Source organism: Anolis sagrei, chromosome 6 (genome assembly GCF_037176765.1).
Source record: "Anolis sagrei isolate rAnoSag1 chromosome 6, rAnoSag1.mat, whole genome shotgun sequence".
Taxonomy (NCBI): Eukaryota; Metazoa; Chordata; class Lepidosauria; order Squamata; family Dactyloidae; genus Anolis; species Anolis sagrei.
In genome coordinates this window covers 42,203,460-42,224,629 of record NC_090026.1, presented here as the reverse complement: position 1 = coordinate 42,224,629, position 21,170 = coordinate 42,203,460, and the positions used below count along the sequence as shown (strand labels likewise).

The following is a 21,170-nucleotide window of genomic DNA, read 5'->3' as shown; positions in this document are numbered from 1 at the left end:
CTTGCAGAAATTATTTTACTGGAGTATTTGTAATACTATAAGGAGAATAGCATGCATTTTTTTAGCTGTTTATTGAATGTTGAAATATAATTATAAAAAAAGAAAGTAAAGAGTGAAAAAGAAAGCAAACTAGAAAAGGGAAGTGCATAGGATATAAAGCTGGGCTAAGCAAATACAGATGTAAAACCGTCATATTTCTTAAAATACATGATTTTGAAGCCAATGTCTTTGAAATGTACATTCATGCATAGCTAAAGCAGTAAGATATTTTGACTATTGAAAGATAGATGAGGAATGTGTTATTTTTCCAGTTTTGAAGGGCATGTGTTTTCGCAACAGTGTCAGAAGCTCCGAGACATAGATGGAAACTATAGGTCAGTGTTCCTTAGCCTTCCTAATGCCACGGCCCCTTAATACAGTTCCTCATGTTCTGGTGACACCCAATGATAAAATTGTTTTCGTTGCTACTTCATAACTATAATTTTGCTACTGTTATGAATTGTAATGTCAATATCTGATATGCAGGATGTATTTTCATTTGCTGGACCAAATTTGGCACAAATACCCAATATGCCCAAATTTGAATACTGGTGGAGTTGGAGGGGAATTGATTTTATCATTTGGGAGTTGTAGTTGTTGGGATTTATAGTTTTGTTTTTGTTTTGTCGTGTCAGGAGTGACTTGAGAAACTGCAAGTCGCTTTTGGTGTGAGAGAATTGGCCGTCTGCAAGGACGTTGCCCAGGGGACGCCTGGATGATTTGATGTTTTTATCATCCTTGTGGAAGGCTTCTCTTATGCCCCCGCATGAGGAGCTCGAGTTGATAGAGGGAGCTCATCCACCTCTCCCCGGATTCGAACTTGTGACCTGTTGGTCTTCAGCCCTGCTGGCACAGGGGTTTAACCCACTGCGCCACTGGGGGCTTCGGATTTATAGTTAACCAAAAATCAAAGAGCATTCTGAATTCCACCAATGATGGAATTGAACCAAACTTGGCACACAGGACTTCCATGACCAAGAGAAAATACTGGAAAGGTTTGGTGGACATTGACCTTGAGGTTTGGAGTTGTAGTTTACCTATATCCAGATAGAGCACTGTGGACTCAAACAATGATAGTTCTGGACCAAACATGGCATAAATACTCAATATGCCCAAATGTGAAAACTGGTGGAGTTTGGGGAAAATAGAGCTTGACATTTGGGTGTAGTAGTTGCTGGGATTTGTAGTTCCTCTACAATAAAAGAGTCCCTTGAATCCCACCAACAATATAATTGGGCCAAACTTCCCACACAGAACACCCCTGCCTTGAAGGGGTTCAATGGCACAAGCCTCCCTCCAACCTCACATGCTCTCCCTCGCCCGCACACGCGCACCGTGCTACCATGCGCTGAGCATGCTTGCTGTCCCCTCCCCGCTTGGAGTCTCAGAAAGAGCCCTCCCCTTGGCTGAGGCCAGCCAATCACAGCAGGAAGAAGATTTTTGGTGGAAGAATTTGCTGTCTGTTTCCAAAAAGGAAGAGAAAGACAGGATTAGCGATCTTTGGCCTTCTCATCCAAAGGGGTCCCTGAGACCATCAGAAATATATGTTTTCTGATGGTCTTGGGCAACCCCTCTGAAACCCCCTCGTGTGCCCCCCCCCCCCCCCGGGGTCCTGACTCCCAGGTTGAGAAACGCAACTATAGGTATTTTGAGAAGTATTGTGCCTCCCCACAGTTGGGTTTATATAGATGGTTCCAGGTCATGGAGTTTTGTTTCAGACATGCTATATTTAGGCCTGCCATTGCCATTCATATCATTTCATAATTATGCCCTTCATGGTAAGTTACTCCCTTGTGTTAATTCCAATCATTATTCCACAATGGAGGACCTTCTTATAGTAACACCAGAGGCGCTCCAAGTGGCCAGCTACTGGTCAAAGGACATTTAACCAATGACCAAGCTTACAAACTTTGTGGTTTGTGTTTGTTTGTTTGTTTGTTTGTTTAAAATGCAATACAACTGCTTGCTTTGCTCCTGACATGATAAATAAATATAAATTATTCCTCTGACTCCAGTTCAACTATTGATAAACTACTTGTGCCTTCAAGCCACTCATATTTATAAGCCCCTGTCATGCCCCTGCTTAGCTGTTTTTCTTTGCTTCCAGATTAAACAACCTCAACCACCATCTTAATAAGATGCTTCAAGTCTTTTATCATATTAGTTGCCTCTTTGTGTTGCCTTCTAGTTTTTCTTTTTTTTTTTTCCTATGTAGAAGTGGATCGGATCCATGCATTGTGTGTGGCCATATTCCGACATCAGGCTACATCATACTTTAGTATAATGAGAATGAACTGCAGTATATCTATTCTTAACTGACTTCCCCTCGCCTCCATTTGTGGGGAATTCAGAGGCATTCATTTTCAATTTGCTCAACCACATCTTGCCATCCAAACCAATGAAATGTGATTAATGTTAACTCATGATTGCTTGCAACAATCAAACTTGAAACCATGAGTTATAAAGCTCTGGCTTGTTTAAGCGAACCATAGATCACATTAAACACAGTTTAGTGTTCAGTTAATAGTTATTTGAGGTTAAGCAAAAATAGAAGCAAACATCTTGTGGCTGTGCACAAACCAGATAATCTCTGTGGTCCATTCTTTACACTAAACCGTGGTTTATCACGATGTCAGACCCAGGACTGTAGACAGTCTGCTATGTATTTTTGTCTTTACTATGCAGATTGAGGTGGAAAGAAGTTTATTCTATACTCTCAAAGAAGAAATGTGACTGACGAGTATTAGTGCATACACATAGTGCCTGAAGGGGGATAACATTTCTAATATCATATTTTTTATTATATCATGTATAATTAAACTATTGTTGGCTACCAAACCTAATGTCACTCGCCAGTCTAGCAAAACCATCATTCACCAGGATGCCCTAGTGAACTGTTATTATCTCACTGCTCTTTCATCCTACAATTTGTTTTCAGTATTTTGATTTCTGGTAGGAAGAGTATAAACATTTATCTGTATTCTTTTGATAACGTGCAGGTTGCTTGTGTAGTTAACAATGTGGAGGGGGCATAGCGTCATGGACATAGCCATACCATTATATTGTAATTACAATATTGTAATATTGTAATATAACGACAATAAAATATAAAAATAAAAATAAAATACAAGAAACAATATAAATAAGACCAAGTGAGGTCCCTTCTAGTTTCTAATGAAGGTTGAAGAGACCTCCATAAGAAGAAGATTCTCCTCCTGCCTCCTTTGCTTTTAAAACTTTGTTTCACCTTCCCAATCCCTTATGCTGCATAAAAACAACTTCTGCTGTCACATCTAGGTCAAGTTTAATAGTTCTGTCCTGTCTTGCTGGAGAGGTAAACAACAATTAAAGTGCGAGAGGTTATGAAACCTAGACCAATTTGCATAAGTCCTTGCTGGCTCTGATAATGCTAAAGCTTAAGCCTCTATCTGTCAGGAATCTATTACAAATACATTCATCCCTGATGCCCAGAAAGAATCAATAGCCTGAACTTTGTTCTCCACTGCAAATGGAAGCTTTCCAGCATTGCAGACATCCCTGGCATTAAATCCTCAGTCGAGACCCTAAGGGAAGTCATGAAAACTTTCTTTGCTACTGGGCATGGCTCCTGAGCTAAAAAGGACTTTGTTTAGAAACTACGAGGGTTGAATGAAAAGTAATGCCTCCACCTTCGTAACTCCTAAACAGATGGCAGTACTGGTATGTGGCAGGTACTGGCTTGTTCAGTAGACTCTCTTCTACAGCTCTATTTTGGCGGGAAGTCTTAGCATTGAACAGTTGTGTTGTTAAAGTGCAAAGTATGGAACCCTGCGCAGACTGTCGGTCAGTGAGACTTAAGCAACGTGCAGTCATTGAATTCTTGACAACAGAAGGTGTCACCCCAAAGGAGATTAATCAGAGAATGCAAGCTGTTTATGCTGATTGTATTGATATGAATAGAAAAGCTGGGTTGCAGCTAAACATCAAAAAAACCAAGATTATGGCAACAAGAATGATTGACAACTGGAAAATAGAGGGAGAAAATGTGGAGGCCGTGACAGACTTTGTATTTCTAGGTGCAAAGATTACTGCAGATGCAGACTGTAGCCAGGAAATCAGAAGACACTTACTTCTTGGGAGGAGAGCAATGTCCAGTCTCGATAAAATAGTAAAGAGTAGAGACAAGACTGGCAACAAAGACTGGCAACAAAGATCCGCCTAGTCAAAGCCATGGTATTCCCTGTAGTAACCTACGGATGTGAGAGCTGGACCTTAGGGAAAGCTGAGCGAAGGAAGATCGATGCTTTTGAGCTGTGGTGTTGGAGGAAAGTTCTGAGAGTGCCTTGGACTGCGAGAAGATCCAACCAGTCCATCCTCCAGGAAATAAAGCCCGGCTGCTCACTGGAAGGAAGGATACTAGAGACAAAGTTGAAGTACTTTGGCCACATCATGAGGAGACAGCAAAGCCTGGAGAAGACAATTATGCTGGGGAAAGTGGAAGGCAAAAGGAAGAGGGGCCGACCAAGGGCAAGATGGATGGATGGCATCCTTGAAGTGACTGGACTGACCTTGAAGGAGCTGGGGGTGGTGACGGCTGACAGGGAGCTCTGGCGTGGGCTGTTCCATGAGGTCATGAAGAGTCGGAGACGACTGAACAAATGAACAACAACAACATTGATATGAATACTGTGCATATTTGGGAGAGTAAGTTTAAAGATGTTGAGGTGGGAACATCTGACTTGCATGACAAACAAAGAGTTGGATGTCCTTTGACAGCAACCACTGAGTTTCACAAGCAAAAGGTTGACAAATTGATTCAAGACGATCGTCGTATCACTCAGAGAAATTTCAAGCATAATTGACATTTCACAAGAATGCGTGGGTCACATTATTGCTTTGCTTTGCTATTGAAATATCTGTGTGTGCACAATGGGTTGCAGAAACAGTGTCGACTTCTTCCATGACGGCTTCAGAAAACTTGTTCGTAATTGGCACAAATGTATCCAATTGTCTGGTGATTAAGTATGTGGAAAAGTGAATAGTGGTAGTTAAAGAGCACATCCTAAGGATTATTTCTGCGTTTGATTTATTAAAATATTCCTATCCAAACCCAAGTAACAAAGGTGGAGGCATTACTTTTCATTCAACCCTCGTATATAGGTTCCACTGTTTCTGATTTTGCTAGGTCTCTTCTCTTTGTCTATTTTTAAAAACGAAAATTAGCTTTGTAAACTAATAATGTTCAATGTGTTGTCAAATGTCATAGCCAGAATCACTGGCTTGCTGTGAGTTTTCCGGGCTGCATGGCCATGTTCCAGAAGCATTCTCTCCTGACATTTCGCCCACATCTATGGCAGGTATCCTCAGAAATAGTGAGGTCTGTTGGAAACTTGATAAGAGATAAGTGAAAACTTGACTCTTTGAGCAAGCGTTTGGAACCTCAGCATGACCAGATAAACTCAAATCGAAAGATGAACTAGGAACGGCAAGTGGGGTTTATATATCTGTGGAATGTCCAGGGTGGGAGAAAGACCACGTTAACAACCACCATTTCAAGCTACACAGAGAAGCCATTGAAATCTCCAAGTATGTGGACAATTTCAACAGAAAGGAGGAAAATGTGAAAATGAACAAAATCTGGCTACAAGTATTTTTTTTAAAAAAAATCCAAAATCAGGATAGTAAATAAAGAGCAACACTAAAAAAAACCCAAAAGAATTCCAGAGAAGAAATAATCAGGGCCAGCTGATAGCTCCCAACAAAGGATGCCTCCAGGCAGGAAGCAGCCAGGCTTTGAAGCTGCAAGGCCATTCAATGCTAATCAAAATGGACAATCACAATATTCATAGTTGCCTCCAACAGATAAGAGCTCTTTCTCCCACCCTGGACATTCCACAGATATATAAACCCCACTTGCTGTTCCTAGTTCATTTTCTGATTTGAGTTTATCTGGTCACGCTGAGGTTCCAAACACTTGCCCAAAGAGCCAGGTTTTCACTCTTTTTCAAAGGTCAAAATTGGCAAGGTTACACTGCCATTTACAATCCAGATAATCTGCTTTGAACTGGATTATATAACAGTGTTTTTATTTTATTTATTTCATGTAAAATTGCATAAATAAGTATGAAATTGATAAAAAAATAGAGGGCACACAAGCAGTTAAATCATTTTTGACCAGAAACGGGCAACAACAACTGCATTGTCTGTAGCTTTTAAACAGTTCTTCCTCTTCATTTACAAAAGCAGGTTTTCTGCATTTTGTACAAGTTGCCTCAATGAAAATCTAATGGCTTTTTAATCAATGACTACCTTTCTCTATATCACAAGGTCTCAGAATAGCACGCAGGTAAACTCAGTAAACATCTTACAAGATCTGAAACAATAATAATAATGTTGAAGGATTTAGAACATGTTTAATTTATTTATTTGAATCCTGTTCTGTCAAACCAACCAACAATTCATAACAACAATCCAGTTAAAAGCATAACAAATTTAAGAGGTTAAATTAGTTTAAAGCCAAGTGCATGAGCATTTTGAATCACTGTAAATCAGTCCCAAAGGCTTTAGTAACAGCCATTGTTTTGCTTGGCTTCTAAATGAAGCTAGTCTGGCCTCCAAGGGAAAGAGATTCCACTGCTGGGCTGCCGCAACTGAGAAAACTCTCTCCCATGTCTTCATATTAACGTCATTGTTGAAACACAGAGGAGTTCTTCCTGCAGTTCTTGGACAGGCATTGTATCAGGAGAGACGCTCTCTTAGGTATCATGGTACCAAACCCATTGCGGGCTTTAAATGTCATCACTTGAAGTCAGACTGGAAATGTACTGGAAGCTAGTGGCATTATATGCTGTTCATATGGTGTGTTGTAGTTCTTTTCCCTCTATAAAACTACATGGGAATATGTACCAAGCAGATAAGGATAGGCTGATTAATCTCAAACACATGATCCAAGACAACTACCTTTAGCCTGGGCAAAAAAGGAACTGTTGTCTCATTTTTCCGTTCTATGGCTGTGTATTTCAATATTTAGAATGGTATGTCACTGAAGGAGCCCCCAGTGGGTTAAATCCCCGAGCTGCTGATTAAAAGATCGCAGGTTCAAATCTAGGGAGCGGGGTGAGCTCCCGCTGTTAGCCCCAGCTTCTGCCAGCCTAGCAGTTCAAAAACATGCAAATGTGAGGAGATCAATAGGTACCGCTCCCATGGGAAGATAACAGCGCTTCATGCTGTCATGCTGGCCATATGACCTTGGAGGTGTCTACAATACCAGCTCTTCGGCTTAGAAATGGAGATGGCACACCCCCCAGAGTCAGGCACCGCTGGACTTAATGTCAGGGGAAAACCTTTATCTTTACCTTATGTTGCTTTAATCCCTTTAAATGAGTGTAAATGAAGATGGGGATCTGTCCTATTAAGCAGACTGATCTGTTAAACTAAGGTCACTTGCAGGGTGAATCTAGCCTATTCTTTGTTTATAATGGGTAGATCTATAAATAGGTACCAAAATCATGCTCAATTTGCATCATAGTTTCGCTTAGAGCAGTCCTCGGACTGCCAGATGTTTAGGATCCAAAATTATATGAAGCTTGAAGGACAGAACAGTTACAAAATCCATCTCTCTCTTCCTCTCTTCATTTGACTGTGAGAGCATAGAACTATAGATCTAAAGACAGTTCAGAACTAGGTGTGGAGTTAATGGTGAACATGTAATGGCCTCTCTACTAGATGATTATGCAAGAGGCCTGTGTACATCCGTCTTCGAATGCATAATTTGGGGTGAGCTCCTGTCTGTCAGTCCCAGCTTCCCATGCAGGAACATGAGAGAAACCTCCCACAGGATGATAACACGTCCTTGCAGATGGCTAATTCTCTCACGCCAGAAGCAACTTGCAGTATATTCTCAATTCGCGGTGTGCACTGCTAATAACATCCGTCTCCTTTAATAGGGCTCTTGCAAAACTTGCTGAGAATAGTCTAAATCAGTGCTGGTGGGGGCAATTATTTTCCCCCCAACAATATAAAATACAGATAAAAACATTAACATATAAAATATAAAACCGTGCAATAGGCTTTTTGATACAAAACAATTTATACCTGGCTGTTAACACAAAAATATGGTGCTGCTCCTTTCTCTTTTATTAGCATCCTTTTCCACATCATCCAATGCATTCAAAAGTAACATAGTCACTTCAACAGGCAGGTATATAAATATCTCTGTAAACTTTGAGCTTGGTAGAACATTCATGGTTGCATTAATTAAGATGAGACGTCATAAATCTGCCACCCAGAATAGGGAAAGTCCAGTTATAGTAGTGCCATTTCAGATTTCGTCAGCGTACTTTTGCTCAATGCCAGGCATCTTCATGTAAGACTGGGAAAGTTTATTGATTGAAAGCCTTTGTCAATGGTGAAGTAAAATTCGAGGTTGAACTTGATGATCTGTCATTCTCCCACCCTGACTCCCCTTCAATTGATGATTAGTATTTCTTTGAATTAGTCCAAGTATATTAAGCAGCCTAGCTGATGTATTTGGGGAGCCACCTGTTCACACTGCTGTGAAAAGTCCTGAGCAATATTATCTCAGGGAGATGCCAGGCAGACTGAATATTACTGAACGAGATGAACCTGTGCCCTGGTTTGATGTATTGCAGCTTCTGAGGTTCATTCAAAAATCTTACATCAGAAATGAGATACTTGTGGCTGATGGGTTAGGTGTGACTCACAGGGATCCCAGTCATCTGCTGAGGAAAAGAAGGAATTTATGGATTGGGAGATTTGCTTTGTTGCTGTGCTGCGGCTGACTCATGAGTCAGTACAGATGTGTGCTTTCGATACTGAATGTAGGAATATCTCATTGGTACAACGGTTCCGACTCAGTTTATCTGTCTGAACGTGTCTCCCCTACAAACCATCAAGGACTTTAAGATAATCCGGGGAGGCCCTGCTGTTGGTCCCACCGCCATTGCAGTCACGTTTAGTAGGGACGAGAGACGGCCTTCTCCGTGGTAGCCCCTCGGCTGTGGAACTCTCTCCCTAAGATGGTTAGATCTACCCCCTCCCTCTTGACCTTCCGGAAGAAACTTAAATCCTGATTATGGGAGCAATTATTTGCAGATTAGATTGATTTTACTGGCAATGATGAGATTTTATTGGAACACAATTTGGATGGATTTGGATGATGTTTTAACCTGGTGAACTGTTTTAATGCATATTGATATTTACTTTTTAGGCATTTGGTTGTATTTTATGATGTGCTTTATTGTTTCAGCATTGAATTGTTGCCTGTTGGTAGCTGTCCTGAGTCCATCCTTGGAGGTCGAGAAAGGACAGGGTATAAATGTTCCAAATAAATAAATAAACCCAAGTTTTACTTGATGCGACCTACTGTACCTTGAGTCACAGATGTCCTTAGTCCTATCCCTCAGAATCTTCTCCTAGCTGGAATTTGGATCCATCAGCCCAAAAAATGGTTCCCGTTCCTATGTAACATAAATGCTAAGGGATGTTATGGGGCAGATATTAGAAAATAGATTTCCAGTATTTATTTATTATTTATTTACAGCTTTTATATTCCGCCCTTCTCACCACGCAGGGGACTCAGGGCGGATTACAGTGTACACATATACGGCAAACATTCAATGTCAATTTTGACATACAACATATACAGACATAGACAGAGGCTATTTAACTTTTTCTGGCCGCCAGGGGAGCTGTCGCTTTCATCGTCCATCTGCGACACTGATGAAGTACTTCCGCATTCCCTGCATGCTTTTGCTAAAGTCTTTTTTTATGGCCTCATAAATTAGTTAATTTAGCCTCCCCACACTTTAAGGTGGTACCTTATTTTCCTACTTGACAGATGCAACTGTCTTTCGGGTTGCAAAGGTCGACAACGGGCTACACAATTGGTTGGAAACCCACTCCAACCTGGGCTGGCTTTGTACTCATGACCTTTTGGTCAGAGTGATCTTAATGCAGCTGACACTCAGCCAGCTGCGCCACAATCCCGGTGCAATATCCCTGTCTTTTTTTTTTAGTCCCATAGACTTGTAACTATTCCAGTTTTGCAAACATTTCTATTGTCTGCGTCCACGACAAAACATTGCATCAGAGATGTTTCATGAGTATGCACACCATTCTTGTTCAGGGCCATGCTAATCTCCTTTGTATCATTCCAATGTTAGAATCTGTGTTGCTGAAGCAAGCACATAGAGATACCTTTTGAAAATGTTAGTGTGTGCATACTTGCAGTGAAGTGTCAGCTTCCTGGTCCTTCTGAATGAGAGATAGATGCATCTTGATTCTAAGCCACGTGCATGTAAACAAGACTGATCCTATCATTAGGTGGAGGCAACTGCCTCAGGCAGGAGTTGTGCTTCATGAAAGGCTAACAAAATGATTATTTATGGGGCTCGTTGCTACTATTGTGTTTTTATTGTCAAGCAGAGGTGCTTATGAGATTTTCGGGCTTGTGTGCCAAGATAACATGGTTGTATTTGGGTAATTGGAGATCCAAACGGTTGGGGATTGATGACTATTTCTATCTCAGTTAACAAAACATCTGATGTCTGCCCTGCATGCCAATTCAGGGTGTTACTGTGTGGACTTCTCTCCATAATCACCTGTCCAGGTAGTAAATATTGCTGAATGTGTCACACCTGTTCTGCAACAAGTGTCATCCAGTTCGTTGTGAAAGTAAACACAGGTTGGTGTTTTTAGTATAGAAAGACTATTAGAGCCAACTTAACTAACGATCAAACTGGAGGTAATGTAATACATGGGTAAGCTTTCCATTCTGTATGACAGTGGTTCTTAATCTGTGGGCAGTGGAAGAAGAAGAACTTTATTTTTCTACCCCACCTTCATCTCCCCAAAGGGACTCGGGTCGGCTTACATGGGGCCAAAGCCAGGCAACATATAATTAACAACAGAACAATAACAAATTAAAATATTTATTTATTTATTTATTTAAAGTGTTTATATTCCGCCCTTCTCACCCCGAAGGGGACTCAGCGCAGAGCACAACATATAAACGGCAAACATTCAATGCCAAAACATATTAGACCATACACATACAAAAGCATTAAAATCACTTATCTTGATGTTAAAATCCACTAGTTAAAACTGTCTCAACAACCATATCGAATTTGGTTGACATACTAAGGGTTACTATCGCTGCCTCGTTGCACAGTCCCAAAGGCTCGGTCCCACAGCCACGTTTTTATCATTCTTCTAAAGGACAAGAGGGAGGGGGCTAACCTGATCTTATTAGGAAGGAAGTTCCATAACCGAGGGACAATTACTGAGAAGGCCCTGTATCTCGTCCCCACCAAACGCACCTGTGATAGTGGTGGGACCGAGAGCAGGGCCTCCCCAGAAGAGCTTAATCTCCATGGTAGTTCATAGGAGGAGATGCATTCGGACAGGTAAATTGGGCCGGGGCCGTTTAGCATTAAAATAGCATTAAAACCACCATATTTTGCCTCCAGAACCCAGTGGACCACTAGTGGGCTGTGAGGGCGAAAATCTGGTCCGCAAGTGTCCTTCCTCTCTATTTATTTATTTTATTTCCTCTCCTTTTCACAATACCTGCCACTCCTTCCCTGTTGCTGACCATATGTTCTGTATCAGAAACTAGAGCTGATGTAGTCTACCCAATGCAATTTTCTGAATCAGCACCCCAACCAAATCTAAAGTTGACTAAAAACATTTGTAACCCTGGTCAAGTAGTCCCTGGTCAAGTGGTCACTGGTAAAAAAAAGGTTGGGAACCATGCTGTATGAGGACAGTAGCATAATAGAAAAAGGTGGTTTTTAAATGGGGTGTGAATAACCATGTTGGGTCTGGGGAATAATTTCCTGACCCTGGAGCTGCCAAGGGCCAAAGAGATTGAGAAAAGGCCAGAGAATATAAAAAGAAAAATAATTTGGCAATACATAGTGGAATGGACCAAGAGTTTTATTTTCAACTAGCTTGAGTACCCGGCGGTGCCTGGGTTATTTGAAAAAGGCATTGTTTATCTTGGGGTGTTTGATAATATCATTTAGTTAATTAATAACAGTATTTATTAGAAAAATGCCAGTTTTTGATTTGATTTTTTAATGAATGCTCCCATTAGAAAATGGATAAGGACGTGGGTGAACTACAATTCCCAGAATCATGGATCGACCCTCCCCAAACCAGACCAGTATGTAGTTGGCCATGTTGGGGGTGTGTGCCAAGTTTAGTCCAGATCTGTCGTGGGCTGGGTTCAGTGCTCTCTGGATCAGGGTGAACTACAACTCCCATATGCTAAGGACAATCCAGATCCATTTTCGAAGGGGGTCTTGATGCAAGGTGAACTACAACTTCCATCCTGTTGAGTCAGGTCCCAAAACACCTCCAGTCTGTTCAGTTGCTGATAAATTCGTCTGTGTTTGCTATGTGCCATAGGAAACGGTAGGAAGGGGTTAAGATACAGGCAGTGGGCGGGGTCATGCAAATTCCACACAAGGAACCCTGGGATGCCTGCCTGTGGTGGAGGAAACACGTCAAATCTAGGATGTAATTTTCCCCAAATGAAAGCATTCCTTGGGTGGTGGGTTGTAGGGTTTGGGGAGGACATTGGCAGTGTTTGGCTGCATGTTCATGGCACTCAATATAACCTGCAATGTGAGTTGAGGGACTGCCTTTGGAGTCTTCTCAGCACTTGGAACTATAGCCTGTTTGTAGAGGCCAGAGGCTGTTTGTGTAAGTCGACATCTCCGCCACATACACACATACACATTTTTCACTTTTAATATGTGTATAGATGCTAAACTGTGCAGGGAGGTTGCATTATATTTTTAAAAGTGAATCACCTCTCCCATAGGCCTCTGGAGGGGCAATTCATTCATTGCGGGAATAGAAGAGGCTGATGAAAGAATCAAAATGCAGCTCATCTATTTGGGGAATAGAAAATAATGATAGAAGAATAAAGAGGAGAAAAACAGATTTGCATGTTGCACATATACCTCAAGATAGCATTTTACTCATTCCTGCATTAACTCTGTTCTCTCATCTTGATCACAGTCCACATTAGAACATGAATCAGTGCTAAGCTAACATGATTCAGAAAAAGCACTCTGATTTTGTGGTCATATCCTATTATATCCTGGAACCTATAGTTTGCTGAAATACTTTTGCTGAGAAATCTAACTAACCCACTTCTACACTACAGAATTCCATAGAATGGAACAAAGAGCTATAGTTTGAAATAATTCAAGTGCAAAGAAGAATGTTGTTTATAGATGAAGCTGATTCTAAGTAGGTGGTGCAATGCGTAGTATCGTCTCCATGGGAGTGATGCTGGGGCCACGCTCTTTGGCATGGGAAGCATTGATGTCACAAACAGGTGTGTCCCTAAATTCATGTTTGTTTTCTTAAGAGGGTGTGAGAGTCTGAATATAGGGCCAACATACTGGCTAGGAATATGGAACTTGTACGAATCACGCTGGTTAGAGGAAGGAAATACACAGGCCTGCAAAGAGCCTCTTCTGATCAGTTGAGTAGCTGTCCAAATGCTGTTGGATTGCAACTACAGTAGAGTTTCGCTTATCCAATTTTTGCTCATCCAACGTTCTGTATTATCAAATGCGGTCTGCGTCCTGCCTGGATCCACAGTTGTTTCAATATATTGCGATGTTTTGGTGCTAAATTCGTAAATACAGTAATTACTACATAACGTTACAGTGGATTGAATAATAATAAGAAGAAGAACAGTTGGTGGGATCATAAATCCGCAAAGGTCGTGGAAAATGAACATGCAAAAATACTGTGGGACTTTCAAATCCAGACTGACAAAGTTTTGGAACACAACATGCCAGACATCACAATTGTGGAAAAGAAGAAAAAAATCTGGATTATTGATGTCTCCATACCAGGTGACAGTCGCATTGAGGAAAAACAACAGGAAAAGCTCAACCGCTATCAGGACCTCAAATTCGAACTGCAAAGGCTCTGGCATAAACCAGTACAGGTGGTCCCAGTGGTCATTGGCACATTGGGTGCCGTGCCAAAAGATCTCAGCCGACATTTGGAAACAATCAACATCGACAAAAGCATGATCTATCAACTGCAAAAGGCCACCTTTCTTGGATCTGCACACATCATTTGAAAATACATCACACAGTCCTAGACGCTTGGGAAGTGTTCGACTTGTGATTTTGTGATACAAAATCCAGCATATAGATCTCGTTTGCTGTGACATACTGTGCTTTTGTGTCAATAATAATAATAATAATCTTTATTGATAACCCGCCACCATCTCCCCGAAGGGGACTCAGGCAGCTAACATGAGGCCAAGCCCAAAATTACAACAAAACAAATACAAATATAACAAATAAAATACAAAGAAGCAAAATACCATCAAAGTAAATACATAACGAAATAAAATAAACAGGTCCAAGATGACATGAAAAGAAATAGGACACAGTGGGTGGGACAGATGTATTAAAAATAAAATTGATAAAATGAAATTAGATAAAACCCTGGATAAGATAGGTAGAATACGTTTCTGAGGGGAAATGTGTTTTTAAGGGGTGGGGGGCTCAAAAGGACCGGAAAAAAAAACAGTGGGGTTAAACCTTCATTAAGGGCAGGGGGAGAATGCATTGTGAGGACAGCACTAAAGTGGGAACAGATTAAAGATGGAATATATATTCATTTGCTAAAGGCACATCAGAAAAGCCAGGTTTTTAGATCTTTCTTGAACTGCTTTTTGTGTCAATTTGTTGTAAAACATGATGTTTGATGCTTAATTTGTAAAACCGTAACATGATTTGACATTTAATAAGCTTTTCCTTAATCCCTTATTATTATCCAACATTTTCACTTATCCAACGTTCTACCAGCCCGTTTATGTTGGATAAGTGAGATTCTACTGTACAGGCAGCTCTAGCCAATGTAGTGAGTAGTGAGAGATGCTGCAAGCTGTAGTTCAGCACGACATATAGTTCACTATCCTGGCCCTTGAGCATCAACACCTAACATTGAAGTAAACTTTATAACCCGTTATGCCAGATTGAAGACTGCAGAAGGATTCTGTATGCTTAAAATTTGTTTTAAGGTGGAATTTCAGCAGGCGTCGTTTGTCATATCATGAGGTTACAAGCCACACCTGCTCAAATTCCATCTTCTACACAACTGTGAAAAGTAGAAGAATCTGGTTTTCACAGTAGCAACTCTGTTTTCAGCTTCTCGGTACCAATGTTCACAAAAATATCTCTCACATGCATTCAGTTTGGATCAACTTTGCTAGAGAAGCTAGAGAAAGTGCATAAAAGGCAACCAAATTGACCAAGGAAAATTTGCAGCATTTGGGATTCTCTAGTTGAGGGGGGAAAGGCAAATAAAGCAAATATGACACAGAGTGTATAAAGTTATGTATACGGCTTCAAGCCAGTGTGCATTTGTTTAAATCCCCTCGGCCATTAAAATCTACTAGATGGCTGGGCGAGCTACTCTTTCAGCTTCAGAGGAAGATAATGGCAAACCCTGTCTGAAGAAATCTTGCTAAGAAAACCCTATAATGGCTTCACTTTAGGGTTGCCATAAGTTGGAAATGACTGAAGGCACAGCATAACATACTGTGGGGAAAATGCTTAAGGAGGCTTCTTCCTCTTTTTCATAGTACTATGGATCTATTTGTACTTGTGTTGTTCAGTGTGATCCATAGGAGCCCCTGAAGGGCCGGATTATAATTTGAAAAAAAAAAAACCATGAATGAATTCCTATGCACACTGCACATATCTTATTTGTAGTGCTTATAACACTTAAGAACAATACAATAATTAAAATGAAGAACAGTTTTAACAAATATAAACTTATTAGTATTTCATTGGGAAGTGTGGGTTTGCTTTTGGCTGATGAGATAGGATTGTTGTTGGTGTTGTGTGCTTTAAAGTCATTTCAGACCTAGGTTGACCCTGAGCGAGGGCCGGGTAAATGACCTTGGAGGGCCATATTTGGCCCCTGGGCCATTGTTTGAGGACCCCTGGGTTAAAACTTGTTCCGGCAGGTCTGAAGACCGACAGGTCGCAGGTTTGAATCCAGGAAGAGTGCGGATGAGCTCCTTCTGTCAGCGGGGACATAAGAGAAGCCTTCCATAAGAATGGCAGAACTTCCAAACATCCAGGCATCCCCTGGGCAGCTTCCTTGCAGACGGCCAATTCTCTCACACCAGAAGCAACTTGCGGTTTCTCAAGTTGCTCCTGACACAGAAAAAGAAGAGTGTGATCCATTGCACCTTTTCCCTGTCACTTAGATTCATTTGTCATATTTTGCCTCTGGAACCCAGCTTCACTTTGTATGAATTCATTCAACTCATTTTCCAAGATTTGGAAGAGACAGAAGCTGATAATGCTTGGAGCTGAGAAAAAAAAGGTTCTTATCATATCACTGATACACATTTCTGCATCTTTTGTTTTTGTTAGTCATTGGGAATGGCAGTGAGATGTGTGAGATGACTTAATCCTGTTCTCTTCTGGCAATCTGTTGCTTTTATTTGCTTCTCGCATGCTTCTTACATTTCACATGCTGCCAAGCCTGCTTTCATGATTTTTTAAAGCAGAAGATGGATGGCCAACTGTCGGGGTCCTTTATTGTGCTTTCCTGTATGGCAGAGGGTTGGACTGGATGGCCTTTGTGGTCTCTTTCATTATTTTGTGATCCCATAAGGAACGTGAACTTTAAAAACTGCCATCCAAGGATTTCATTACATGCAAGTTCCCCCATTCATAGACGAAGTATCACGGAACTCGTCATATGATGCAGACCGACTTCCAGCTGTCATCCATGGTGTCAGAATTGTGTAGAAATGGGGGAAATCGAAGCTGGGTAGAAATAGTCTTTTTAATCTTCTGATGCACCTGGAAATGGGAGAAAGTGCTTAAAAACATATGGGATACAATCTGCCAGATTTGCCAATGTGGAATAGTTTCTGCTATTGCTGCATTTTCTTATTTTCTTTTTACCAACTATAGGAAGTTAGAATGGTGCCTTAGGTAAGTAAGGGGGTTAAGAGGGAAAATAAAAAAAAATCCCAGAAGTGATATCTGTCTAAAGAACAGTGCCTTGGGTCTGGAGAACAAGCCCTATGAGGAGCAGTTTAAAGAGCTGGACATGTTTAGCCTGAAGAAGAGAAGGTTGAGAGGAGACATGATAGCCATGTATATGTGAGAGGAAGTCATAGGGAGGAGGGAGAGAGCTTGTTTTCTGCTGCCCTGGAGACTAGGACGCATAACAATGGTTTCAAACTACAAGAAAGGAGATTCCATCTGAACATTAGGAAGAACTTCCTGACTGTGAGAGCTGTTCAACAGTGGAACTCTCTGCCCCAGAGTGTGGTGGAGGTTCCTTCTTTGAAGGCTTTTAAACAGAGGCTGGATGGCCATCTATCGGGGGTGCTTTGAATGCAATTTTCCTGCTTCTTGGCCAAGGGTTGGACTGGATGGCCCATGAGGTCTCTTCCAACTCTATGATTCTATGATCCTAAGTGGGTTGGTTGAGGCAGGAGGAGATGATCTTGTGTGATGTGAGATTTCGTCTCTTTTAAAGATGGAATCCCACACAAAGAAGATGATTCTACACGTATGAAGACAATTTCCCCTGCTTTCCCCAGCTTTGTCTGATGAAGTCCTAAGATATTTAAGGAATTGAATTCTCTGCCTAGTACCAAATAACATCTATGTAGAGCCAGTTTCAGACAGTTCAGCATTTATGTTCAAGCTCTGCCTTAAAACACAAACCAATTGTGGACCTGCAAATATGGAAGAGGCCAAAAGGCCAGTCACCTCTGTGCCTTCACTCTCCACAAGCATGTTAGTTACCCCCATGTTCTCCTACTGATGTATATGTGTGTATGAGAGACAGAGACACACAGAGAGAGAATGCAAATGTAAATTGGCTATCCTACTAACCCACTTTTGTGACCTTGTTTTCTTTCTTTCCAGGGCTGCTAATCTGGAGACATGAATGTGGGCACGGCTCACAGTGAAGTGAACCCGAACACCCGGGTCATGAACAGCCGGGGCATCTGGCTCTCTTACGTCTTAGGAATCGGCCTTCTACACGTCATCCTCCTCAGCATCCCCTTTTTCAGCGTCCCTGTAGTCTGGACTCTAACCAACATCATCCACAATATGGTATGGCAGCTGCTCTTTGTCAGTTTCTGATATTTGGCATTGAAGGCAAATGGGTTTTCAACAGCCAGTGGAGAGAAGGAAGCCAAGATTATCCTTACCCACATGCCTCCCATGAATGGAGACACATTGATATTATTATTAATTTTGATTCAATTTTGATTAGTCACAGTTACAGCCAGTCTTTTCTCCCATGACATCAAGGCATTGCTCTTCACTTTCCTCTAATCCAGGGGTCCTCAGACTTTTTAAACAGAGGGCCAGGTCACAGTCCCTCAAACTGTTGGAGGGCCGGATTATAATTCAGTAGCCTTTATTTCAGATTATAATTTGAAAAAAAGCATGAATGAATTCCTATGCACATACCTTATTTTTAGTGCAAAAAACACTTTAAACCAATACAATAATTAAAATGAAGAACAATTTTAACAAATATAAACTTATTAGTACTTCAGTTGGAAGTGTGCACCTGCTTTTGGCTGATGAGATAGGATTGTTGTTGTTGTTGTTGTGTGCTTTCAAGTCATTTCAGACTTAGGTTGACCCTGAGCGAAGGCTGGGTAAATGACCTTGGAGGGCCGTATTTGGCCCTCGGGCCTTAGTTTGAGGACTCCTGCTCTAATCACTGCCCCACACTCAATCTCTTTTAATTGTACGTTAAAATTCAGGAGAAATGAAGACCTTGAGGTATGATTGGATCAACTTCTGCTAAGACTCAGTCCTTGAGTCTGATCCTTGGATTTGTAGCCTTCAGTCCATTACTTCACTTCACTTCACTTCACTTTATTTCTTAATTAGTCGCTCTCCACCAAGGTGGTCCGAGCGACTTACAATTTAAAAATAACATTTACACAATATAAAAACATTCAACATAAAAACATACAACAGTGACTCTTTGACAAATTAGATCTGATCACTTTACTTAAATGCACAACCAAACAGCCAAGTCATGAGCGCCTTTACAAAAGGTTGCAACTCCGACATTGCTCTAATATATGGAGGCAATGAGTTCCACAGAATTGGAGCATAGATCGAAGAAGCTCTACACCTTGTAGTTTCCAGGTGTACCTCCTGAGGGCCTGGTATGTATAGGAGATTTTCTTGGGTGGATTGAGGTAACCACTGATGGGAAAAAGGAATGAGGCGGTCCCTAAGATATAAAGGTCCTTGGCCATTTTGAGCTCTAAATGTCAGGATCAGTATCTTGTAAGAGATCCGATGTTCTATTGGTATCCAATGAAGTTGTTGTAGAATCGGTGTGATATGGGATCTTATAGATGATCCCGCTAGTAGCCTGGCCGCTGCATTTTGGACCATCCGAATCTTCTGAGTTGTTGACTTCGGAAGGCCGGCATATAAGGCATTGCAATAGTCCAACCTAGTGGTGACTCTTGCGTGGATTACCATTGCCAGTGCTTCTACCGAGAGGTAGGATGCCAATTTCTTTGCCTGGCGAAGATGAAAAAAGGCCTGCTTACTTATGGCAGTGATCTGGGCCTCCATCGTCAGCTATGAGTCCAACACAACCCCAAGGCTTTTAACAGTGGAAGACGGAACCAGAACTTCCCCATCGAAATCAGGCAGAGACTGGATTAATTCTGGCGGCTGGCCGGGCCAGAGTATCTCAGTTTTTGCAGGATTCACATTTACTCTGCTTGCTCGCAGCCAACTCATCACTGCTTCCAAACACAGCCTAAAGTTCTCAGCCTAAAGTGGAGCTGCTGAATCAAAATCATTGAATGATGAAATACCACTTATGCAAATCCCGTTTCAATATGTATGCTCTAGTTTATAGAGCCAGTATGAGAGACTATGGTTCAAATGCCTGCTTGGTCATAGAAATCCAATGGGTGATCTTGAGCTAGTCCCATTCTCTTAGTCTCAGTGGAAGGCAATAGTGAAGTAAACCCCCTCGATTCAAATTTTGCCAATATTGATTTGCCTTTTTTTGCCATGGGTTGGAAGTCTAGGAATACAACAATAACAGCTGTAGTTGAGACTAACTGAAACTCTAGTCTTCTCTGTCTGCCTGGAGCTCCCAGATCACTTTCACGGATCCTTATAAAATTGCTTAATGCAAAATAGTAATCTTGTCCAGGAATATCTGGTAACAGGAGATTGGGCAATTAAAACTCAGCAACCTCGAAGACAAGTAACTAGGTTAGTCAGAGTAATCCAGCAGAGTGTCACTGGCAAGGCTGGAAGACATACGATAACCAAGTAAGCCTAAAAGGTTTACTGTGATCAGGTAAGCTTTTTTTCAATTTTTGAAGAAGCAGCAACCAGAAGGCAAAACTTAAATGCATACCCAGTGTTGGTTTTGTTGGCCAGCTGTCACAGAAAGTCACAATTCAGTAGGAACCTCCGAGCGTATTGAGAAGTAGCAGGGAGCTTAATGCTAACTCAGGATGTGTTGTATTGCATTATTCACTCACAAGGAAGGACAAATAGTTGAGTCAGTTTTCTCCCCACAGCAAGATGTCTGTTTAAAAATTAAGTATCTGGGGGAAGAAAGTATCCAGCAGCATGTAGTCCCATATGACAGGGGGATAGTGGGAAAAGATGAACATGGATTCTTGCTTGCCTGGCTTTCCCTCTTCTTGATATGGGGTGGGGACAGATAGAGCCATAAGAAGATTGTGTCAGGCTATAGCCTTTCGGGACCCTTTCCTTGCCACCTCCTGCAGGGTATCAGGAAGATGGCATGGGCAGGTGGGACAAGGTGAGTATTACTGAACATATTTATTTATTTAGAACATTTATATTCCGCCCTTCTCACCCCGAAGGGGACTCAGCGCAAAGCACAACATATAAACGGCAAACATTCGATGCCAAAACATACTAGACTATACACATACAAAAACATTAAAATCACTTATCTAATTTACTAATAATATAATATAATATAATATATTGTATATACATATAATATTTATAATATTATAATGTAATACAATATAATAATAATAATAATACAATATTATAATTATATAT

General features: G+C 41.2%; 1 protein-coding gene and 1 non-coding gene across 2 annotated transcripts in view; one reads left to right on the top strand and one right to left on the bottom strand.

The window, feature by feature from the left end:
• Positions 1-21,170, top strand: part of ORMDL3 (ORMDL sphingolipid biosynthesis regulator 3) — an 83,230-nt gene that overhangs the window by 29,779 nt on the left and 32,281 nt on the right. The window contains exon 2 of the mRNA XM_060781058.2: positions 17,988-18,179. Within this exon, the coding sequence (XP_060637041.1) occupies positions 18,006-18,179 (174 nt within the window). The 5' untranslated portion in view covers positions 17,988-18,005. The remainder of the gene's footprint in view (positions 1-17,987; positions 18,180-21,170) is intronic.
• Positions 10,115-10,226, bottom strand: LOC132779858 (U6 spliceosomal RNA). The gene has a single exon (XR_009631848.2). It is a non-coding gene; the product is annotated as a U6 spliceosomal RNA (small nuclear RNA).